The 19,892-nt window shown below is 57.3% G+C and overlaps 1 protein-coding gene across 1 annotated transcript in view; it reads right to left on the reverse strand.

The window, feature by feature from the left end:
* Positions 1 to 10,843: 10,843 nt before the first annotated feature.
* EIF2B3 (eukaryotic translation initiation factor 2B subunit gamma) overlaps positions 10,844 to 19,892 on the reverse strand; it is a 96,329-nt gene continuing 87,280 nt past the window's right edge. The window contains exon 12 of the mRNA XM_035538127.2: positions 10,844 to 11,059. Within this exon, the coding sequence (XP_035394020.1) occupies positions 11,007 to 11,059 (53 nt within the window). The 3' untranslated portion in view covers positions 10,844 to 11,006. The remainder of the gene's footprint in view (positions 11,060 to 19,892) is intronic.

Raw genomic sequence — 19,892 nt, forward strand, 5'->3', positions numbered from 1 at the left:
CCACGGGATCGGTGTCCCTCACGAGGGCTGGGTGCCCCCACCGCATGTGTCCCCCTCCCCCCCCCAAGGGGTGTGCATCCCCTCCTTCCACCCCACAGAATCCCCCAGGGGTTTGGGGGCGACACAGGGAAGGGCCCCACTTTTTGGGGTGCTCACAAGCGCTGCCACATCCCCTGCCATGAACAGCCAAGTAGGGGGACACAGACAAACAGGCACCCCACATCCATGGGGCAGGGGAAAAAGGGTAAATGGCTGCAATCATGTGTGGGGTAATTAGGACTTTGCTCCAGCTTCACGGGACTTCCGCACATCCCACGCCCTCCTCGGGTCTTTGGTGGGCAGACCTGATGCTTCTCCCACTGGTCACCCCCCAGCCTTCCTTGGGGGTGGCAGGGGGCTGGTAACAGCGAGGCTCATCCCGCCATCCCCTTGCTGGCCAAAATAGGGTGAAGCCCCCCCAAAAAAAAAATAACCCGGGTTCCTCGGGCAGCCCCCGGCCGCAGCCCCGCTGAGCTCTCCGGGCGTCGGCGGCGCGCAAAGGGTTTCTCCCCCGTCCCGCGACAGGCCTGTAGCATCTGGCGTTTCCCCAAATACAGAAGGGAAACAGCTATTCAGCACTTCTTGTGCCTGATTGCTATTAACAGCTCCACCATTCCTATTCCTCGGTGGACCGGTCCCACCGCTGGGCAGCTGCTGCTTTTTATAAACTTCATTTGAAATAAGTCGCTCGTCCTCCCTCTCCTCCGGCCCCGTGGCACCGCCGCGTCCCCCCGACCTCCGCTCTCCGTCACCCTCCTGGTTGGGGCCGGCGGCTTCCACCTGGGGCTCCGCCGGTGCCCAGCAGATTGTGAAATGGGGTGGATGTGGTCGGGGAGCCTCGGGATGCCCACCGAGCCCCCCGGGATGGTGTCCCGGCCCCATCCCGGCTCGCCCGCGGCAGCACCAGGCTCCCATGCTGCCCCAGTGTGGCACAGCTGCACGGTCCCTTGAGCATGGTGGTGTGGGGCCGGGTTGGGCACCCCAAATGCTGCAGGGGTTTGGGACGACAACCCCGAGCACAAGGCCACCAGCGGGATTGAAACCCCATCCGGAAAACGCCCATGGGCGGGATAGCGCCGAGCCGTGCCACGATGCGATGAGCTCCGGGGCAGCCCCGGGTCTGCTCGGTGCCGCGGGCTCCGGGTCCCCCTCGTGTCCCCCAGGGCCACCCGGCAGGGGACTCGGGGCCGGGCGCTGAGCCCCGCGGGACAGCGGCCCCGGGGGAGCGGGAGGGCGCGCGGGGAAAGGCTGGCGCGCGGGGAGGCTTCGCCTGCCGCTTGGTGCTGACCGGCTGTTTTATATCAAGGCGGGAGGGGGGATTTGCTGTTCTAGATGGTATTTTAATGGGCAGCCAGGCAGCTGGAGCCTGGGAGAAGCCTGCTTTACATTGTTTGGGGTTGTAACAAATAAATTCAATTAAAGGCAAATGGCTCCGCGCAGCCCCCACCCTGCGCGGTGGCTCTGCGGCACCAGCGGCTGGGGGAGCAGCAGCCCGGGGTGGGGGCCCAGGGCTTCATCCCCCCGCCTTGGGGACACCCCCGAGGCCTGCCCCAGTGAGAAGTGGGGATGCGTCATGAGCTTTTTTGGGATGGTTGGGGTGCAGGGATGGGACTGGGGGCACCACGCCACCCACCCAGCACCCAGAGAGCGGGCACCAGGTCGGGGAGCCCACGCCACCCCCATATTGCGCATCCCACCCCATGATGCAAACGGGACGGGAAAACCCCCGAGGACACCCCGGGGACGGGCAGCCCCGGCACAACAACGGGGCCCCGGGAGAAACGGAGGTCGGGCAGGGGCAGGGACACAGAGCCAGGGCTTTGCACGGCTGTGCAGCTGGGGGGAAAGCTGAAGGGGACTCGGCGGGGCCATGCCAGAACCTCGGCACGCTGTAAACAGCCGCGGCAGCAGCAGCAGCAAGTCCTCTGCCGGGAGCCAGCGCCGGGCGTTTGTTAGTTGGAAACCAGATGGTGCTCGGCGAACCGCCGGCACAGCCCGCCTGGCCGCCGGCCCCAGCCGCGAGCGGGCTCCCGGGGGCCCCGGGGCTTCGCTGCCCGCGGACAGGGTGGCCGGGGGATGGAGGAGGTGTCGGGAACCCCTTGGCTTGCTCCACGTGGCACTGGGTGCCATGACGGGGTGTCCCCAAGGGATGCCATGTCCCCAAGGGATGCCACGTCCCCAGGGGACACCACGCTCCTCAAGAGATGCCAGGTTCCCAAAAAGATGCCATGTCCCCAAGGGATGCCATGTTCCCAAAGGGATGCCGTGTTCCCCAAGGGATGCCATGTCCCCAGAGAGGCTGTGGAAGGAAGGGTGGGGTTACAGGTGGGGCATTCATAGCCCCTAAACCCCCAGGCACCTCTGTGTGCCACGCTGTGCCTCAGTTTCCCCCCAGCTGCCTGGCGGCGGTGGTGGGGGTCCCCAGGGCAGAGGAGAGGGGGACAGAGGTTGCTCCTCGAGTCAGAGGCCCCTAGGTCCCCACAAAGAGGGCTATGGTGTCAGTGGGAAAGGGATGGAGCCCCATCCTCGAGGCCAGGGAAAGCCTTGGGGTGGGAGCAAAGGGGTCCCTGCCACATGCCGCTCCATGGGACACGGTGACGGGGACAGGGCCAGCACAGCCAGCAGGACCCGAGACTCTTTCCCAAATCCCGGCTGCCCCAGGGGCAGGTGCACCTCCCATCTCAGCCCAAGGTTTTGGGGGACCGCAGCAAGCGGGCAGGCGGCCCCGGCTGGGGAGGGGACAGGACGGGGGGGGACACGGCACCCCCGGCAGCCACGGGGGGGGGTCCCGCGGTGTTTACAGAGCTTAAAAACCGCCTAAGCCCCGCGAGGCCACGGCGCACAATAGCGTGTGGACGTGGTGACACCGGCCGTCCCCACACCACCTTGGAAGACAGAGGGCCCTGCCACCCACCGCCAGCACCGGGATTAATTATGATAATGTAGTTCTTTCCCCCTTTGTCACCCTAATGAATGGGCCCCTTTAGGATTTTAAGGCCTTTGTTTGGTGCCTCTTTACTGCGGTATTGTAGGATGGGGACTAGCAGGTGGCAGGTCCCCAAACAGCCCCTTTTGTCTCCTTTGGGGGCTGTTTTGTGGTGGGGTTGGGGAGGGGGGTGCGAGGATGCGGGCTGGGAAGGGGGGTGGGGGGGGCCGCAAGGGGGCTCCTGGCCGGGGCCGCAGCGCTCGCCCCATCGGGTCCCAGCGCCCCAACGCCGCGCACCAGGGCCGTGCCCGAGCCGCCTGCGCCCGTCCCCGCTCGGCGGGCAGATGCCGGGAGCCACCGCCTCAGCGCCGGCCTTGATCTTTTACGGCCTGGGCAAATCAATTACCCGGCAGAAAAGTCCCTAAATCCCACCATAAAACCCGTTTAGCAGCCGACGTGGCGCGGCGGCCGCTGGTAGCGCTGCCTGGGCCCTGGGCGAGCCTCGAGCCCCAATGCCGGGACCAAGCCCCCGGCCGATCGCTGCGGGGAGGGCAACAGGGGGCTGCTGGGGGCTGCTGGGGGTGGCTGGGGGCTGCTGGAGAGGGTCAGGCATGCAGCGCAGCTCTTGCACACTCCTCGGCCATGGATGGGGGGCTCTCAGGGGGCTCAGGACCCCCAAGCCGCCCTCCCCTCTGCACCAGCCCTTCCTCATCCCCAGGGTGCAGGCGGGGATGTGCCGCTGCCAGCGGTGGCACCAGGGACCTGGGAAGGGCACAGAGGGGCAGGTAGAGGGGACAGGGACGGACTCGGAGGCACCTGGAGGGTGAGGGGCTGTGCACCCTACAGCCACGTCAGGGTGAGGACACGGCTGTGCCTGCTCAGCCCCAGGGGAGTGAGCCCCAAACCTGTGCATGCCCTAGGGAGGGGATTTCGGGGCCCCGCTGCCTTCCATGCAGCCACACAGGAGCATCCTTAATGCCACAGGGACAACGGCAGGGCAGGGACAACACCAGTGTGGGGACCGAGAGCTGACATGGCCCCGATCGCAGGCTGGGCTGGGAAATGCCTCCAGGAGCACCGCAAGCACAGGGCACCTCAGCTTGGGGACACCACCAGGTGCTGGGCACTGGAGATCCTTGTGTCCTGCGTCACCTCCCCATGGCACAGGGGACCCCGGCTGTCCCCGTGTCCCCACACACGGGGCAAAGGGATGCTGCAGGGGGGGGACAGATCCTGGCCGGGCACCGCCAGGGGCTGCGAACCGGTGAGCAGCGGGGTGGTAAAACGGTGACAAGTAATTGGTGTCCCGGCCAGTCCTTTCATGCCGACGCCGTTTTATGGGTGAGGAAATTGCTTGTGAGTCAGGAACACAGGAGACAAATTTAGGAAGTGCTCTCTGAATGTGCCGGGGTCAGGCGCCGAGGCCGAACGCTTGAAACCTGGGTGGCCTCGGCGCTCGCCCCGCGCCCCCCCCCCGGCTCCTCGGCATGGGAAAGCAGACCTTTTATCTTATCACTGCTCTTCCGCCCGCCCCGGCCTCCCCCCGGCCCCCTCCCGGCACAGCCGCTCGCGCCGCAGACACAATGCGAGCCCTGCGCCCGCGGCCCTCCGGGAGCGCCCGGCTGTGCCGGCATGGGGGCTGCCCCCAGCACCTCGACCCACCTGCCTGCTAGCCCCAGGCGTCATGGGGTCCCCAGCATTGACCCCAGTGAGCCATCGTGGGGCAGGGGATGCAGGGTCCCCCTTGGGGACCTGCCTGGGGCAAGCAGGGGGAGCACGGCTCTGGCCCCATGAAGGTGGTGATGGGGAAGAGGTGGTGCGAGGTGCTGGGATGTGGGCGTGCTGTGGATGAGCCGCCCCCATGGCTGGTCCCTGTCCCCACGCAGCCAAAGCAGGAATCTTTTGGCCCCAAACCCCACCAGCAAAGGCAGTGGGGTTGGGGTAAGCAGACCCCAGCCTTCCCCGCACCCCCTGCACGCCGGGGAACAGGTTCTCCCTTTTGTTTGTTTGCTATGGTTTTAATTGGGAGGAAAGGCCGTGGCCCCATTAAAACGCACCCAAAAGCAGCTGACGGCTACCTTGAGAGCGCAGCCCCCTTCCCCGGCCACCTCCGAACGCACCGAACCAGGCGGGTTTGATGTATTTTTCTTGATCGCTGGCCAAGCGCTCTCTCCTGCAAAGCAGCATGTTTCTCATTTTCTGTAGGTTTAACTCCAAATTAATTTGTAAGTGATCTCGGTTTCTTGTTCCCCGAAAGATACCTAATAGCGCGGGGGAGTTCCTGCCAACCGAAACGTCTCAGCGGGGCGAAGGGAAAAGCAGGAAAAAGAAACCCAGGAACTGTGACCCCTGGTGGGTATTTAACAAGGTGTCAGGTCGAGGCATTTTCGGAGCCCTCTAAGTGGATGTGACACCGGCCCCATGCCCCGGGCTGGGGCGCAGGAGGGTCGGGCGGCAGGGATGCGCCCACTGCCGCGAGGTCTCATCCTGCCCCAGCTGGAAGGAGCTGGGGACCCCCCCCCCGTGAGCGGTGCCAGCCGCCGGGTGTGGGGTCCCGCAGTGGCGGGGAGGACGGGGCAGGGGTCCCGGGGCCGGCCAGCCTGCCCGGCGCCCCCGCAGCATGGGAAGCGGGCACGGTTTAATAGGGCCGGCTGCTGGCAGGAGGACACAAGCGCTTTTGTCTCCGCTCCCGCTCCCGGCACCGGCTGGGGCTGGCAGGGCCCGGGGCGGTTCAGCCACCGAGAGCCGAGCTCGCCACCGGGGCGAGCGGCCAAACCCGCCCCGGCTGCTCGGGGTTTAACAGGCCCTCGGCGCACGCGAGAAAGCGCCCAGGTGGCCGGCGAGGCCGGGTAGGGGTTGGGGAACGGAGCAGGCCCTGTTCGGAGCCCCACGACCCTGCCTGTGCCCCCTTTTTGCCAGCGGAGCTAGCAGCAGCAGGAGAGACCCTGCCCTTCCCCAGCCGGGGGTACTGGGGCAGCAGGGCCGTGAAAGCAGCCGGACTTCTGCTAGCTAAAAATAAAAGCAGCCACTACTTTTGGGTCCCTGCTCCTCTCACATCCCCTTGTTCTGCCCTCCCCAGGTGATGGGGAGCTGTCCTGACCGTCCCCTCCAGGGACACGTCCCCATTTGCAGCTCAGCCCCTCGAAGCCACCCGTGGATCAGAGGCCGCCGCGAGCAAAGGCAGCCGGATCCCTTCTTCCAGGCCCCCGACACCAAAGCCCCATCTGCGAAAGGGCCGCAGCAGGGAGGAGATGCTGCTCTTGCTCAATTACCCCGCAAGGGCCCAGGCCCTGGCTCCGTCCCATTACCACCAGCGACGTCTGCGTGACACAGCCGGGCAGTGTCACGGTGGCGGGGACGTCCCAGGGGCAGCACAGCCTGGATGGATTCAGCTCCCCGGGTCCCCCCGGCCACCACCACGGCGTTCCCCTGATAAACCATTTGGGGGGATCCTGGGGTTGGCGTGAAAACAAGACGCGAGGAGCTGCCGGGGTCTTTGCAAGGCACGTAGCCACGTTTCACCAGCCGGCCACCCCAAAAGTGCCCTTCCCCGTGCAGCAGCACTGCCGGCCACCCTGTCCCCTGCAGCACCGCTGCTCCGTCCTCCCCCTCCGTCCCCTCCAGCCCCCCGGGTGCCGGAGGTCGCCGCGCCCCGGCCCCGTGCAGGTGCCACCACCGGCACTGCGGGGACGCCGGCGCTCGCTGCGGTTCCTGCCCCCGGCCCCCCGAGTCCCGCCGCAGGGTTAAACTCCCCGAGGAAAGGACGGAGGAAGATAGGAAAAACAATCACAAGAATTTGTTTCATGCTGCCTGGATCCCTCCCCGCACGCAGCAGTGTTTTTGGACGGCCAATTTATAATCAGCAGTGTGGAATGTTGTAAATTAAATATTTTTAAACAACTTTGCTCTCTCTCTGGTTAAACATTTCAGAGATCGCTCTTTCTTGTCTGTCTCTTGCTGGGTGGTCTCTCCATTCGCCCGTACATCTTCCTCAAACACAATTAACCATTTAGATGTTGCACAAAGGAATAGCTTATGCATACAACACCAGTCGCTCGCTGCTCCGGCGGTGGGGGAGGGAGGCAAATAAGAAGGCAGCTTCTTTTATTTTCTACTAAAAACAAAACCAAGAAAATCCCTTTTTCCTCCCCAAACTATCCCATTTTCCTTGAATTGTAAAGGCACCGATCCAAGCTCATCAGCTGTCTCGGTGCTCAGTCCAACAACCCCCTCGCTTTTCCCCCCCACTCCCCTGAAATTCAACATTAGCATTTTAAAAGCCTTAAACATACAAGTTTATTTAGACTCAAGCTCTCTCAAACCCTTGCTTTCTATATTTATATACAGGCGTATTTTAACATATATAAAATGTCTGTCTATAGGGCCCGGAAGGAAGTTCTCGTCTGCCGGCCCGTCTGGGCGGCACGGGCGCTTCTGTGGACCTTGGCTCCCGGGGGACGGAGTGAAAATGGACGGGACCCAGCGAGCCTTGGCCACGGCACGGCTCCCGGGCAGAGATGCTGGGATGTTTGGTACATGCTGGATCCCCGGGGCACTTCCACGTCCCTGAATTAACCCCCCGAGAACGGCCCCTCTCTGCTCCCAGGGGGCCTTCGCCCTCGGCTGAGGAGCCAGCAGAGCCCCGGGCGCTGTGCTTGTCGGGCTGGGACAGGGCACGGCAGTCCCAAGCAGCCTGCAGTGCCACCAGAACCGTCTCTGGTTGCCCACTGTGATCTTCATCCCTTTAAAACAAGTGACCAGAGGGCACAGGAGTGATCACAGGTGACAGGACGGCATTGGTGGCCTCTGCGGTGTCCCAGGACCTGCGGTACCCGGCAGCAGGTGACCAAACCCAGCTGAGAAGGAGCAAAAGCCCTTCACAGCCAGGCTAGCGGAAAGGAGGGGATGAAATCCTCCAGCCTCAAGAGCCGGGGCTAGGCTGGCACGAACCCCCAGCAGCAACCAAGGGCCACTGCCTCCCTCCCCAGCCCTCCCCGGGGGAGGCCAGCACACACCGGGCAGCAGAAAGCGCCGAGCTGGCCGCGCTCACCGGAGCGAGGCTCAGCACAGCTGTGCCGACACCGGCACGTGCCAGCTCCCCCGGACGGAAATCTCCCCGCAGCAGAGGACAGGCAGGGACCGGAGCCAGCCGCCGGCCCTCGCTGCAGGTGTGGGCCAGCTCAGAGGCCGCAAGGCTCCTCCCGAAAACCCTGACCTTCGCAGGACCTGAAGGATTTTGTATGGAAAGTTGTGGCCTCCTGGGATGAGAAGGTCCCACCGGGAAAATCGGAGGGGTGGTGATGACCGCACTTTGAAGGCTGCCAGGGAAGGAAAGCGGGCTGCAGGAGCCAGGAGGAGCAAGGTGGCTCTGCGTGACGGACCTGGGAGACTGGAGGCAGTAAAAGGCCACGGGGTGCTCATGATGCCCAGCTCCAGGAGGCTCACATACGGTACCAACCTGACCCACAGGGAACCCAGACCTGCAAACCCGAGGCCTTACCGCCGCCCAGCCTGCACTCCTCTCCCCTTCCATTCCTCTCCCCTTTTTCTCTGACCCCTTCATGGTCAGAGAAGGGACCAAGGAGGTGCTGGTGGGACACAGCTCGGTGAAGCCCAGGGATCAGGGGTGCTGCCAGCTGGGGACCTCCCTGGGCACCGCGGCAAGCCCCTGCTGCACCACGCGTGACCCAGCACCACCAGACCTTCTCACGTCCCCAGCCGTACATCTGCCAGGAAGCTTTCAGGACAAGCCTGCCCAGAAAGCACCAACACCCGCAGAGCTGGGAAGCTCCATCTTTTCAGGGACGTCGCCTGCAGAGCGCTGCCATGGTGTTAACACCACCACGAGGGGCAGGAGCTGCAACGTTCTCCTGGTGGGGTTTGGCAGAGCAGCAAGGCGAGGAGACGAACTGATCCCCAGCGCTAGTGGGCAGCGAGCACGGGTCGGACCTTCAGGAAGGCCTGCGTGACTTAGGACCCAAGTCACATCCACAGCTACCCGGGAACAGAGACGAATTTCCAAGATCACCTCAAATCCCCCCGGGTTTGTAGGGCTTCCTGACCCATCCCCTGCTCACCTGAGGATGGCAGTGGCCCGGAGCCCGGCTGAGGTGAGGAAGGGTTAACCCAGTGCCCGCCTTGGGATTCCTGAAGGCCCTATTATCCCGAATTATTTTTCATAATTACTGCCACACACGTAGACTACATCAAGAGTGAATCTTCACTTTGATAATTTGTGCTGTGAAATCTCACTTTGGGATCTACTTTTATCTCACACCAAACACCTGCAGGTCGTAAAAGGCAAAAAGGAAAAGAAAACGCCTCAAATCCCGGCCAGGTTTTCAAGTGTCAGGGAACACTAAATTAATGCTAAACTCTAACCGACAGAGAAAAGAGCCCCCCACCCTCTTCTTAAATTAGCTAAACAAAAGGACCGAAGGGAGACGCTAACTTGTAATTAAGGCACAAGGAGGTAAAGCTGTAGCTGTTATGGGATGCTGACTTCTCAGAAGTTAAGATGGATCTTAGAAAAAAAAAACAAAAAGGCTTTGTGTTTAAGCAAAAGGACCAGGAGTCAAAGTACCCGTGTGTCTCCCTTGCTGGCTTTGCCACCGAATAAAATGCTAAGCAAGGTGACCGAGTTCCACTCTGCTCTGTCCCCACACAGCCGAAATGGATGCTGTGCTCCCTTCCCTCACAGAGCCCCTCTTTATTAACCTTTGTAAGGCCTCTGCGATCCTTGGATGAAAAAGGGTTTGTAGCTTAGGAACATGTTTGCACACATACGCAAGGTAAAACCTTCAGCACAAAGCCTGAGCTGAACTGCAGCACGGTTCTTTTCTTTTTTTCCTGCAGCTTGTAAAAGGCCTCGAAGCCAGAAGCTCATCCCCAGCCACGCTTTCCATTCCAATCTGGTCCTTTAAAGTAGGGGTTTTTGTTTATGAAACTCCGGGAACGTCTGGATTATAATCTCTCTTCTGTCAAATTAGCTAGGAAACTGTAATTTTCCTCAGGGGACACCGGTGCCCACGAAGCACACGTTTAAAATTTATCACTGCAGTTAATGAAATCTCATTCCAGCCAGTTGCTGTAAGCACCTCTGGATGTCAAACTGCCAGCCTTAGATAAATGTCCCGTTGAATCCTACCAGGTTCTAATAAACAGCTTTTAGGTAGGAACTCGCGTCCAATTTCTAAACGTTAAAGAACAGCTTGTGTTTCAATCCCATCCAGGTGCTTTACAATCCTGGCACAACCCCTGACCACAAGGCTGTGCGTTTCACATTAGTGCTCTCGACTCATCTCACATACGTCCAGCCATCCCCAGATCATCTGGACGTGGGAATGCACCTCCCGGCTGGGGTCCAGAAACCACCGAAATACTGCAGATGGTACCCACTGCTCGTGCCCTGCTTTCCCTCCCCGCTCCCCCATCCCTCCGGCCCCCTCGCAATGCTTTTGGGCAGGATTTCCAAGTCACGGACCACACTCAGCCCCGGAGGAAACGAGTGCCAAACTCCTCAGCTACATCACGGACGGAGCTTAAACATCTCCGCGCTTTGGGGCAGCGCCGTGAGAGAGAGAGGAGGAGGAGGAGAAGGCCGGTGAAGCTGCGATTCCCTGTGCTGGAGAGGCGCAGAAGCAGCATCCCCAGCAGCTCCTCCTTGGCACCGGGGACGGTGCGGGGCTGCGGGGACTCGGTGTGTGCCGCAGCGAGGTCTGCGAGGCGATTTGTCCGCGTGGGCACGGTCTGTGTGGTCCCCGCTCGCCCTTCTGCTGGAAAAGTACAGGGCGTCCGCGGGGCGCGCGGGGCCCGACCGGACCCGGCACAAACCCGCGTGCATCTCAATGAGGGGGGAGGGCCGGGCGCACACACGGCTCTGTAAATACTTCTTTATTAAGACATAAATACAAAGCCGAACGGGAAAGGAGCAGTGACACGGCGAGCCGTGCCAGTAGGGATCCGTACGGCTGATCTTACGATGCTGAACATCTGGTTCTGCTGCTCGCTTCCATAAAATCATCTTTAAAACCTACTTGGGTTATATCTCCATCAGCTGCTCGGTGCCCACAATGACTTCATTAACATGTTTGGCTGAAAAGAGAGAGGGAGGAAAAGAAGAGGAATTGAGTTTTAGAGCAGCGCTTCAGACTTTGCATTTTTCAAATCTGCATCTTTAAAACAAATGAGAAAAGCAGATTCTAGGGAACTCGAACACAGATTTGCTGCCCTTTTTTGGTCTCCGGCGTCTCTCAGACACGATCCCACACACATGGCAGAAGCCTAAACAACTGACTAAACATCAGGAGGTTTCTCTAATGAGACTTTTCGCATGTGTGTGTTACTCCCAAACAGCAGAGGCCCGACGGAAGTCCCAGCTGCTGCTGACAGGTGTACATCCAGGTCCAAGCAAAGAACCATCGCCATCCAACATGGAGATCTGACACAAAATTAAAGATCAGCAATCCTCCCTGAAGAGTGCGGTGTGCCCCCAAACTGCACCGGGGCTGCTCAGCATCAGAGGGGCCACCACCGAGATGGGACAAAACCCTCTCTCAGCAATCCCGACTTAAATTTTATTTTAACTTGATTTCTCCCTCCCAGATTCAAAAAATCTGGACGGACCCTCTCCAAAAGTGCTGAGATGAAGCAAGGTCTCCAAGCACCGCTGTCATCTCTGACAGTAACAGTGGACAGCCCACCTCAGGCTCCCACGGAGCACATTTGGTGGAGGGGCAACTTGGACAAGGTCACTCCTCCGCCTGTTCCCAGGAGCTCGGCACAGGCTCGGAGGACACATTAACGTGCCAGTCCCTGCCCCAGCGCTGTTAATGCACTGTACTGAAAGAGCCTCCCGTTTAAAATGCAAAAGCAGCTTGTCAGGGAAGGACTGCAAATAAGGGATCTCAAGCCAAAATAATAAAAACACAAAACTGAAAGCCCAGTGCCTAAAAAACCAAGTATGTGGCCTCGGCGCCTGACACAATGCCTGTGTGCTCGAAGTGGGTGTCCTCGGGGTACCACCCCTGAGGGGGGAATCCAAATCGCTCTGGGTTGGCTGATTCAGGAGGAGTTCAGGTGGTTCGAACCGTGCCCCGAGGCTCTCTTCGCACCCCTTCTCCCCAGGAATAACAACAGGCTCGCATATCCTGGGTGCCTGGCAGAAACCATCAGGCGTGCGAGGTGCTCAGACGCACCGCACCGAAGGAGGCTGTGCTGTCTCCAGCATCTTACACGGCAGCGGGGGGGAGGCAGCCAAGGATAATGGAAATAACTGGTTGTGTTTTATTTACCCACCTAAAACTCCTCCCCTCGGGGGAGCAGATTTTGCAAGACAGCTGCAAAACAACAGCCATGCTACCCTCGGCTACATAAAGAAATTCCTGGCAATCCCCAAAGTGGCCGAGCCAACGCGATGCTTCTCTTGGTTGTGAGTTTAAGGCATTATCTTTGCACCAAGCAAACCATCGCTCCAGAAGAGGTCTGATCAAACAGTGCTCTATCAGCTTCAAGGAGTTATTTGGACTGTGGCAAGGTAAATTCCCGCTACAGCCCTGACCCCACAACCATGCGGATCCTCCTCAGCCTGGAGGACAGAGCAGGGCGAGCTGCGTGACCGCCTTTCAGAGATCCTTCGTGAAGGCAGAGAGTAAGAACAAGGAGTTGCTTCTCACTGTCAGCATCAGATGGAGTAATTTATTCCTCTGCTCAGGGTATTTAGCGACAACCGACAGTCCTGGAGCCTCAAGTAAACGTCTCAGAGCTTGAAGCTGGAGCTTGGAGCCCGATCTCCAGCACTTGGAGCAGGACGAGCAGAGGTGGATGCAGTGTGCAGGAAAACGAGGGACTGACTGTGCGTGTGCCAGGTGCAAGCGTGATGTAGGTAGCACCACACAGCATCTCCAGCACAGCCCTGCCAATAGCCCCAAGTCCAGCCTTCAGCTTCTCTCTCCTCCCGTCCTGGACCTCACACAGCTTTGCCAAGGTACCTCAAATCCAACCTGCAGCGCTTCTTGCCGTAACATTCCTCACCCCCAACAACTTTCCCCAATATATCTCAAACAGGCCCTGTAGCAACTCCTGTGACTCCATTCCTGAACCTCCTCCAAGCAGACTACCTATCGTGTTGATTTCTGTGATGTGAATAAGACTCTGGCCAGCATCCAGAGGGAGTAATTACGTTATGCCTCTGCAGATTAAACATGCCTTCATCTAGGCTTGTGTTGCACCGTGTCGATTTACGGTTCTATATATAGGTTATCTGTAGCAATACCTTTTAATAAGGAACTTCTTGCTTCGTGTCAGACAGCATCCTGCACCGTCCTGCGTGCAGGGCTGGGACGGGCCCTGTCACATACTTTGTTGCAGAGCTGGTACGAACTATTTGTATTTTGCACTGACATGCTTGTAGCCTCCTCCCGATATCTCGTGTTTTCCATCTGATTAGCTAAAAATGCTTTTCAAGAGCGGGTGAGTAAGAGCATTCCCATTTTACAGGTGGGGAAACTGAGGCAGCAACGAGCTTAGAGAGTTTATGCAGCCTGCCAAAGCCCCAAGGGAAATCAGAGCCTGTACTCCCTGACCTCCCGTCGCATCCTGCCTTGATCCACGCCGCCCAGCTTCCCAGCCGCTGGCACATGCAGCACGCCCGGCGTGTCGCTGCTACCTGGCAGAACGGCACGAAATCACCAAACTCCTCTCTCCTTGTACAGGCCGAAAGGAAACGCATGAATGTGCCTGCCTCGAATCCACAAGAAAGGTTTTTAAGCGATAAAGGGAATGGTTTTGCTAGAAACAAAGCCCGATTCCGCACCCCAGGGGGATGCGATGGGGAGATAAGGATTCACCCCGCTTCCCTCTTCCCTTCCCAAAGCCCTCCTCGCGGAGGGAAGGGAGTTCAGACTCTGCCAGGTGTGCCAAAGGGAGCCGGGCTGCGGGGAGCGTTTCATTATCAGCCGTGGCTGCCAGTTGCCAGTGGCTCTGGCTGGTACCAGCAAGCTCAGTTCATGCAGAAACTCTGCCTGAAACTCCGGGGGGAGGAGGGAGAAGTACCTCACATGCTTCGCTGTTCAGCTCCCTTCTCCTTCCCTAGCTCCCCATTAGGGATTTCTTACCAGGCTGCCTTTTATCTGACACTGGCAGGGTTACAGATGCATTCAGCCCACGGAGAAAGAAGAGGGATTAGAGAAAGGACTTTGAGAAAGCCTTCGAGTTGGACTCTGCAACCTTAAATCATGTTCAACGAGATCTTCTCAGATTGGGAGCATCTGGTGCTAAGCGAATCCAGAGCTGATCAACACATTCAGCCTCCTGATTAGCACTTTGATTCAACTTGCTGACGCAGCCCAGCCTGAAGTCAGCCTGGGTGCTTGAACCGAGCGTCCGCGGAGGCTTTACTGAGCGTAAATCAAAAAGCTGTCAGGCGTTATGTATGCGTTCCTGCTCGGGAAGACGTGTGTTTACACATACTGTACGCGAGCCCCTTCAGAAACATACGCGCGGCCGCGAGGAGAGCTGGGGAGCAGCAGCAGAGCCTTCGGTGCTCTCGGCTAAAACCAAATTGTAATGCAAATAAACAGCGGGGCGGAAATGACTGCAGAGCCCAGCGCAAACCCTACCACCAGGACTGGGGGCCGCGGGCCCTCCCCAGCCTGGCTGGCAGGTTCCTGCGAGGCCGCTCGCAGCGAGGGGATGCCGGAGCATTCCTTTAAAAGCCCCGTGAAAGCATCTCCTTGTTGTTTGCTCAATTAGCCCCAGACAGATTGCTGCTGCTGCTGCTGCTGCTGGTGGCAACGCTGGGTTGTAAAGGAGGAGGGGAAGGAGGGGAAAGGGAGGGAAAAAAAAAAAAAGGAAAAAAAAAAAAAGGTTAGGGCCTAGGCCCAGGACCACCACGAAGTTCCAGCCCTCAGGGGCTCCAGAAAACGTTCAGTTTACTCACTCAATTACATACACTGTTTTATAAACCCTTTAAAATAAAATAGAAAACAGTCCCTGGCACAGAATTACTGCTCTATTATACAGCAGTGATGAAAGCCACTGCTGTGTATTTGCTCTCTTTAAAGCAAGAGATAGTTTAACTTAAAAAATGAGGAGGGGGGGGCAGGGTGGCTGCACAAACGCATGCACGAAAACACGCCGTGGGTGGCTCCTACCACACTCACCCAGGACAGAAAGGATCAGAGAAGTGGGAGAGAAGAGCAACTTGTCTCTGCGGTGATGCTTGGCCCGGGAAAAGCGGCCAGGTTGGGGGGGGAGAGGAACTGAAGGGGCTTAAGGGGATGGGAAGCAGCTGAAGCTCGGCTTCGGGAGGCTGGAGGGTGTTTTAAATTACATGTAGAGATAAAGAAGGGAAGCAGGTGATGGGGGCCGAGCTGTTTGTGTTTACGGAGCACTGGGGCTTTCCACTCACGGCCTGCTCTCTCCCCAGCCACGCTGAACTTATGGGATCGCCAGAGATCGGGGTGCCCAAAGGCCAGGGGTGTCTCAGAGCTCCCCCGGGGGCCACGGCAGCCCCGCTGTGCTGCGGTCGGCCGTGCTTAAGGGGATCTGGAGCATAAGCAGCCCCCCTGGGGAGGGAGGCGCAACCCCCTCGGTGTGCTGGGACCGGCAATAGCTTCAGGGAAATCAGCTCTGGTCGGCAGCTGGGGGCCCCGACACAGCCCCCAGGCAGAGATATCACTCTGGTCTTACACCCCGCAAACACCAGCGCACGGTGCCTGTGCTCGCCCGGTTCAGCTGAGGCTCTTCTCATTGCTCACCCGGTGTTGGTGGAGAATCGCAGAGTGGTTTGGGTAGGAAGGGACCTCTAAGGATCATCCCGTCTGCCTCCCTGCCGTGGACAGAGAGATCTTTCACTGGATTAACGCCTTTGCCCTTAAATCCAGCCAGGGGAACAGGCACATCTCGGGAGGGTAAAGGTAAAGGCAACGATGCAGTCAGTGCCTGGAGAGAGATGAGTTTGCTGGGGGTTGGAGCAGACGGACTGGGGGGGAAGGAAGGAATGGGAAAGAGATTGCTCCTTCATTGGAGAAGTGATTGCTCAGGATATGGGAAGGTGATTGCTCAGGGTGTTAGGAGAAACATTAGGCAAGGGAAAGCGAGGTGAAGAGCTAGGGATGTGAAGAGCTAGGGATGTGCACAACAGCAAGTTCCTTGGGGACAGGGAGACACTCCGAGCCCTAGCACCGTCAGAGTCCCAGCAACCCTTTCAGAAGGGGCCTGGGTTATAGTGATGGATGTGCTCCCACGGGGATATCAGCCCCTCGCAGCACGTGCTAGCGGGGATCTCAGAAATGTCAATCTGAAAGACTCCGTCCGCACTTCCCACCAGGACGGCAGCAATTTCGTATCTGCCTGGAGACTGCTGCCCGCTGTGCTGGACACAAGTCGAGGTCCCCTTCCTTTCTCAGGCATCCATTGGGGTGTTCTTCCTGGCTCTTTCATGTGGCCGAGCTCTAGCCGAGCACAAGCGGTTATTTTCTCTGCGTGGAGCATGTACAAATATTTCCACAAGGTTACGAACTGCTGCCTTCTGGGGAGGCTTCACAATCCACACGCTGCGAGTGTGGCAGTTCCTTTAACCCGTTCGCTCGGGAAGCCTCAACCTCCCCGGCTGGGAACAAGAGTGTGACAGCACAACCGGCCCCGGCGGCCGAGGGGAGGACAAAGCACCGCTGGATGGATATTCCAGGGAAGTTTTATGCCAGCGCTAGGGCCAGAACTCATAAACCATTTTTATACAGCTTGGAAAGCAGGCTAGAAATGTGTCACTGATGCAAAAGACTCCTTCAGAGAACTACCTGCCAGCTGATATCTCTATCAGGGACGTTCAGCAGTTAAACTGCTTTAGGGAACAAGTCATATGGACCTCCCAGTTTCCCTACGAATTTACACCATTCCTCCTTTCCAGCTCATCTTGCACCCCAGTGCACAATACACGTGTGCACTGTTTAGTCTGCGTCTGTTCTTCGCAAGCTTTCGTAACTCCCATCTGCACCGCAGCGTGCTTTCTGATCCCGACCTTGTGTCGCGCTAAGGATTTTCAGTTCCCCAAGACTTCACCAGGAGGTACTCAGCATCTTGCAGTAGCAGATGCTCGGTCCTGCCTGAACGCAGCAGGAGCATCGGAAAGCTCATCGGTTCCTTCCTGTCCCTACCCCGCTCCGTCGGCTGGGCTGAGGCATCCTCACAAGCAGCCGCCCATTCATACGTAGAGGCTTCGTACACCGTACCTGCCTTCAGAGGATGACATTAGAGAAAAATGTGCTCTTTGGCCCTCATTAAAATAAAACAATCTTACTCTGTTTCATTGAGAAGTCCTAGGGCTCCAAGCTTGGAACGGGATTTGGAAAATGATCGGAAACGGGAGCCAGTCCTTACTGGATATGTGCCTTTTTGTGTTCTTGCAAGAAACCACACACTTTTGGCTACGTGATAAGCCTCTGGAAAAAAATCTCTGTTTGCACATGTTCTCAGGAGGGCAGCTAAAAGCTCCAGAGACAGTTTGCACCGAGCGCCTGTGGAAGTGCAGGAACAACGCAGGGCTTCCCCTACTCGTGTCCCTGCTCCCTGGACCAGCGCAGCGCTCAGCACCGAACCGCTTCCCTCTGGTGCCCAGAGGGATCCTGCCTGGGCATGACAGAGGTCAGAAAGGGATGCAGGCAGACTCAAAGCAGTCATGGGGCGAGCGCCAGGTGGGAAATGGAGCACGTGGCTGCTAGGGAAGGGAACTGGAAACAGCATCGACGGTCAGACCGGAGGAGGAGTCAGGGGGGTGTCTGGGTATAACAAAGTGAAAGAGGAGAACAAAAATCTCCGTGGGATTAAGCCTAGAGGAAAAAAACAAAGAGAAGACTGGGAATGGGATGAGAGCGGTGCTCAGACAAAGCCCTAGCGGGGAGCTGTGGTGCAGGACTCAGAATCGGATAGGAATGAGGTGATGTAGTCCAAGGGCTGACGCTGGGAGCAGGAGCAGTAAAGCCTGCAGTAACTACAGCCTTCTCCCCCCAGCACCAGGAGTGAATCTCAGGGCTGTCGACACCCCTGGGCATTTGTGAAACCTCCTGGCAAAGTTCCTCTTGCCCTGCTCCAGACCCAGCTCAGGATGACCCACTACTGTCAGTTCCCATCAGCTGGAGCAGCAGAAGCTGTATAATGGAGTTCAAGTTCCCGGCGCTGCTAATGATCCATGCAAGGGCCAACATGATCCCATATAAATTTTTTTTTTTCTTTTTTTTTTTTTTTTTCAGTGGACTGAACCCTCCCTCCAAACATTTACAAAGCAAACGTTAAGGCTAAAATGTCCAGTCTGTAATAGTCAGGGAATGCCACATTTAACGTGCAACGTTAGCAATAAGTTGGGCAGTCAAAACGAAGGGGCACACGATCAGCATCTCCCTGCCTCTCAGGTCTCTGCGAAATAGGAGGGAAACGCAACCATGCTCATGCTGAGGAGATGAAAATGAGGTTGTTAACAGCTGTGAAGCACTAAGATGACAAATGTTGCAGAAAGGCCACAGAAAGGATCTTATTTCTTGCATAGTGTACAGTAATTAAGGTTTCAGACTCACACTGAAAAAAGACAGGAAAATGAAAAATATGGAACAACCCCACACTCAGCATGCATTCAGCAGTACGTTCTGCGTGCTGTCTGTGTCAGGGCACCACAGAAAATAAAAATATATGGTTGCATTTAAAATGCATAGGAACAAGCACAGCGAAGTCTTAGCCTACATCCCGGTCACGGAGATAATGCTCCTACTAAGTATGTACCAGGATGCCAAGCTAAGATTACATCAGCAGCCCGAACGGTGGTGTTTTTTCCTTCTCTGAAAATACACTTTGTGGCAACAACACTGCTGTAATGCACTTTTTGGGTGTGTAATGACTCAAGCTGTCCCCAAATGACATTGGCTCCTTAATATCAATGCACATAAAATATCCCAGCCCCACGGACAACAGAGATGAAGGTGAGGGATAAGGCGGTGAGTTCTGTGTCAGTTTTGCTGGTTACATCTTATGTGTGTGTCTTTACCATCTCTGTTCTCCGTGCTCCTTTGAAGAAAGGTTAGGCCAATTTATTGGGTACGCCTCTTCCTGACTAACCTATACCAGATGTACAACAGGCTCCCTGCTGGATCTGCCCTAATGACTCCTCTGGGAATTGTACTCACTGACTCTGGGGCTCATCTGACTCCTCGGCTGGCCCATCACCAGCACTCCCTCTTCCTAGCCCTGTTCCAACGAGGGCATGCTGCTTTTGAGCTCCTCTTTAAAAACAGTTTCATCAAGAAGGCTGGAGCATAATCGTAATAACTGTCTCAGAGGCAGTGATTGAATGCTTTGTGCAATTAAGCTCTTTCAGAACTGCTGCCTGTCATTTCCTATCCCTTTAATAATTACCTCCTTTTTCCTAGGTACCAACGTGTTTTTCTAACTGTTACCTGGGTGAAGGAGCTTTCACAAAGCCTGTCTGTTAATTCTCCGCTAGCAAATTTCTTAAATTGAAGTATCAAAGAGGAAGTAAAGTGGATGCTTCCTTCTCACGGCAATAAAAGCAGTAGGAAGAGAATAGCATGACTCTCAGGAGGCACTGGTTGCAAATACAGAAATTTAATAAAACTCCATAACACAATTTTAGCAGAGGCACTTAAAAAGTACCATGTCTGGCCAATGCTGTGATGGGGCCTGAAGTCACTGCTGACAGCTACCTGGCCCCCCTCTGTCTCTAACTTTCTTTTTGGTTTGAAACAGGCTGCATCTGATCTACCCCAATAACCAGGGCTGGAGTGCTCCTTCTATTTAGGTGTCCAGAGCTTTGCCAAGCCCCTTATTGAGTGATGAGGTCTCCCACCAGGTCCCCAGGGAGATTATCCCACAGCCGACCAGACCACATCGTTAGGAAAATGTTCCAGATATCCAACCTAAA

The sequence above is a fragment of the Cygnus atratus genome, chromosome 8 (genome assembly GCF_013377495.2).
Source record: "Cygnus atratus isolate AKBS03 ecotype Queensland, Australia chromosome 8, CAtr_DNAZoo_HiC_assembly, whole genome shotgun sequence".
In the NCBI taxonomy this organism is placed as follows: domain Eukaryota; kingdom Metazoa; phylum Chordata; class Aves; order Anseriformes; family Anatidae; genus Cygnus; species Cygnus atratus.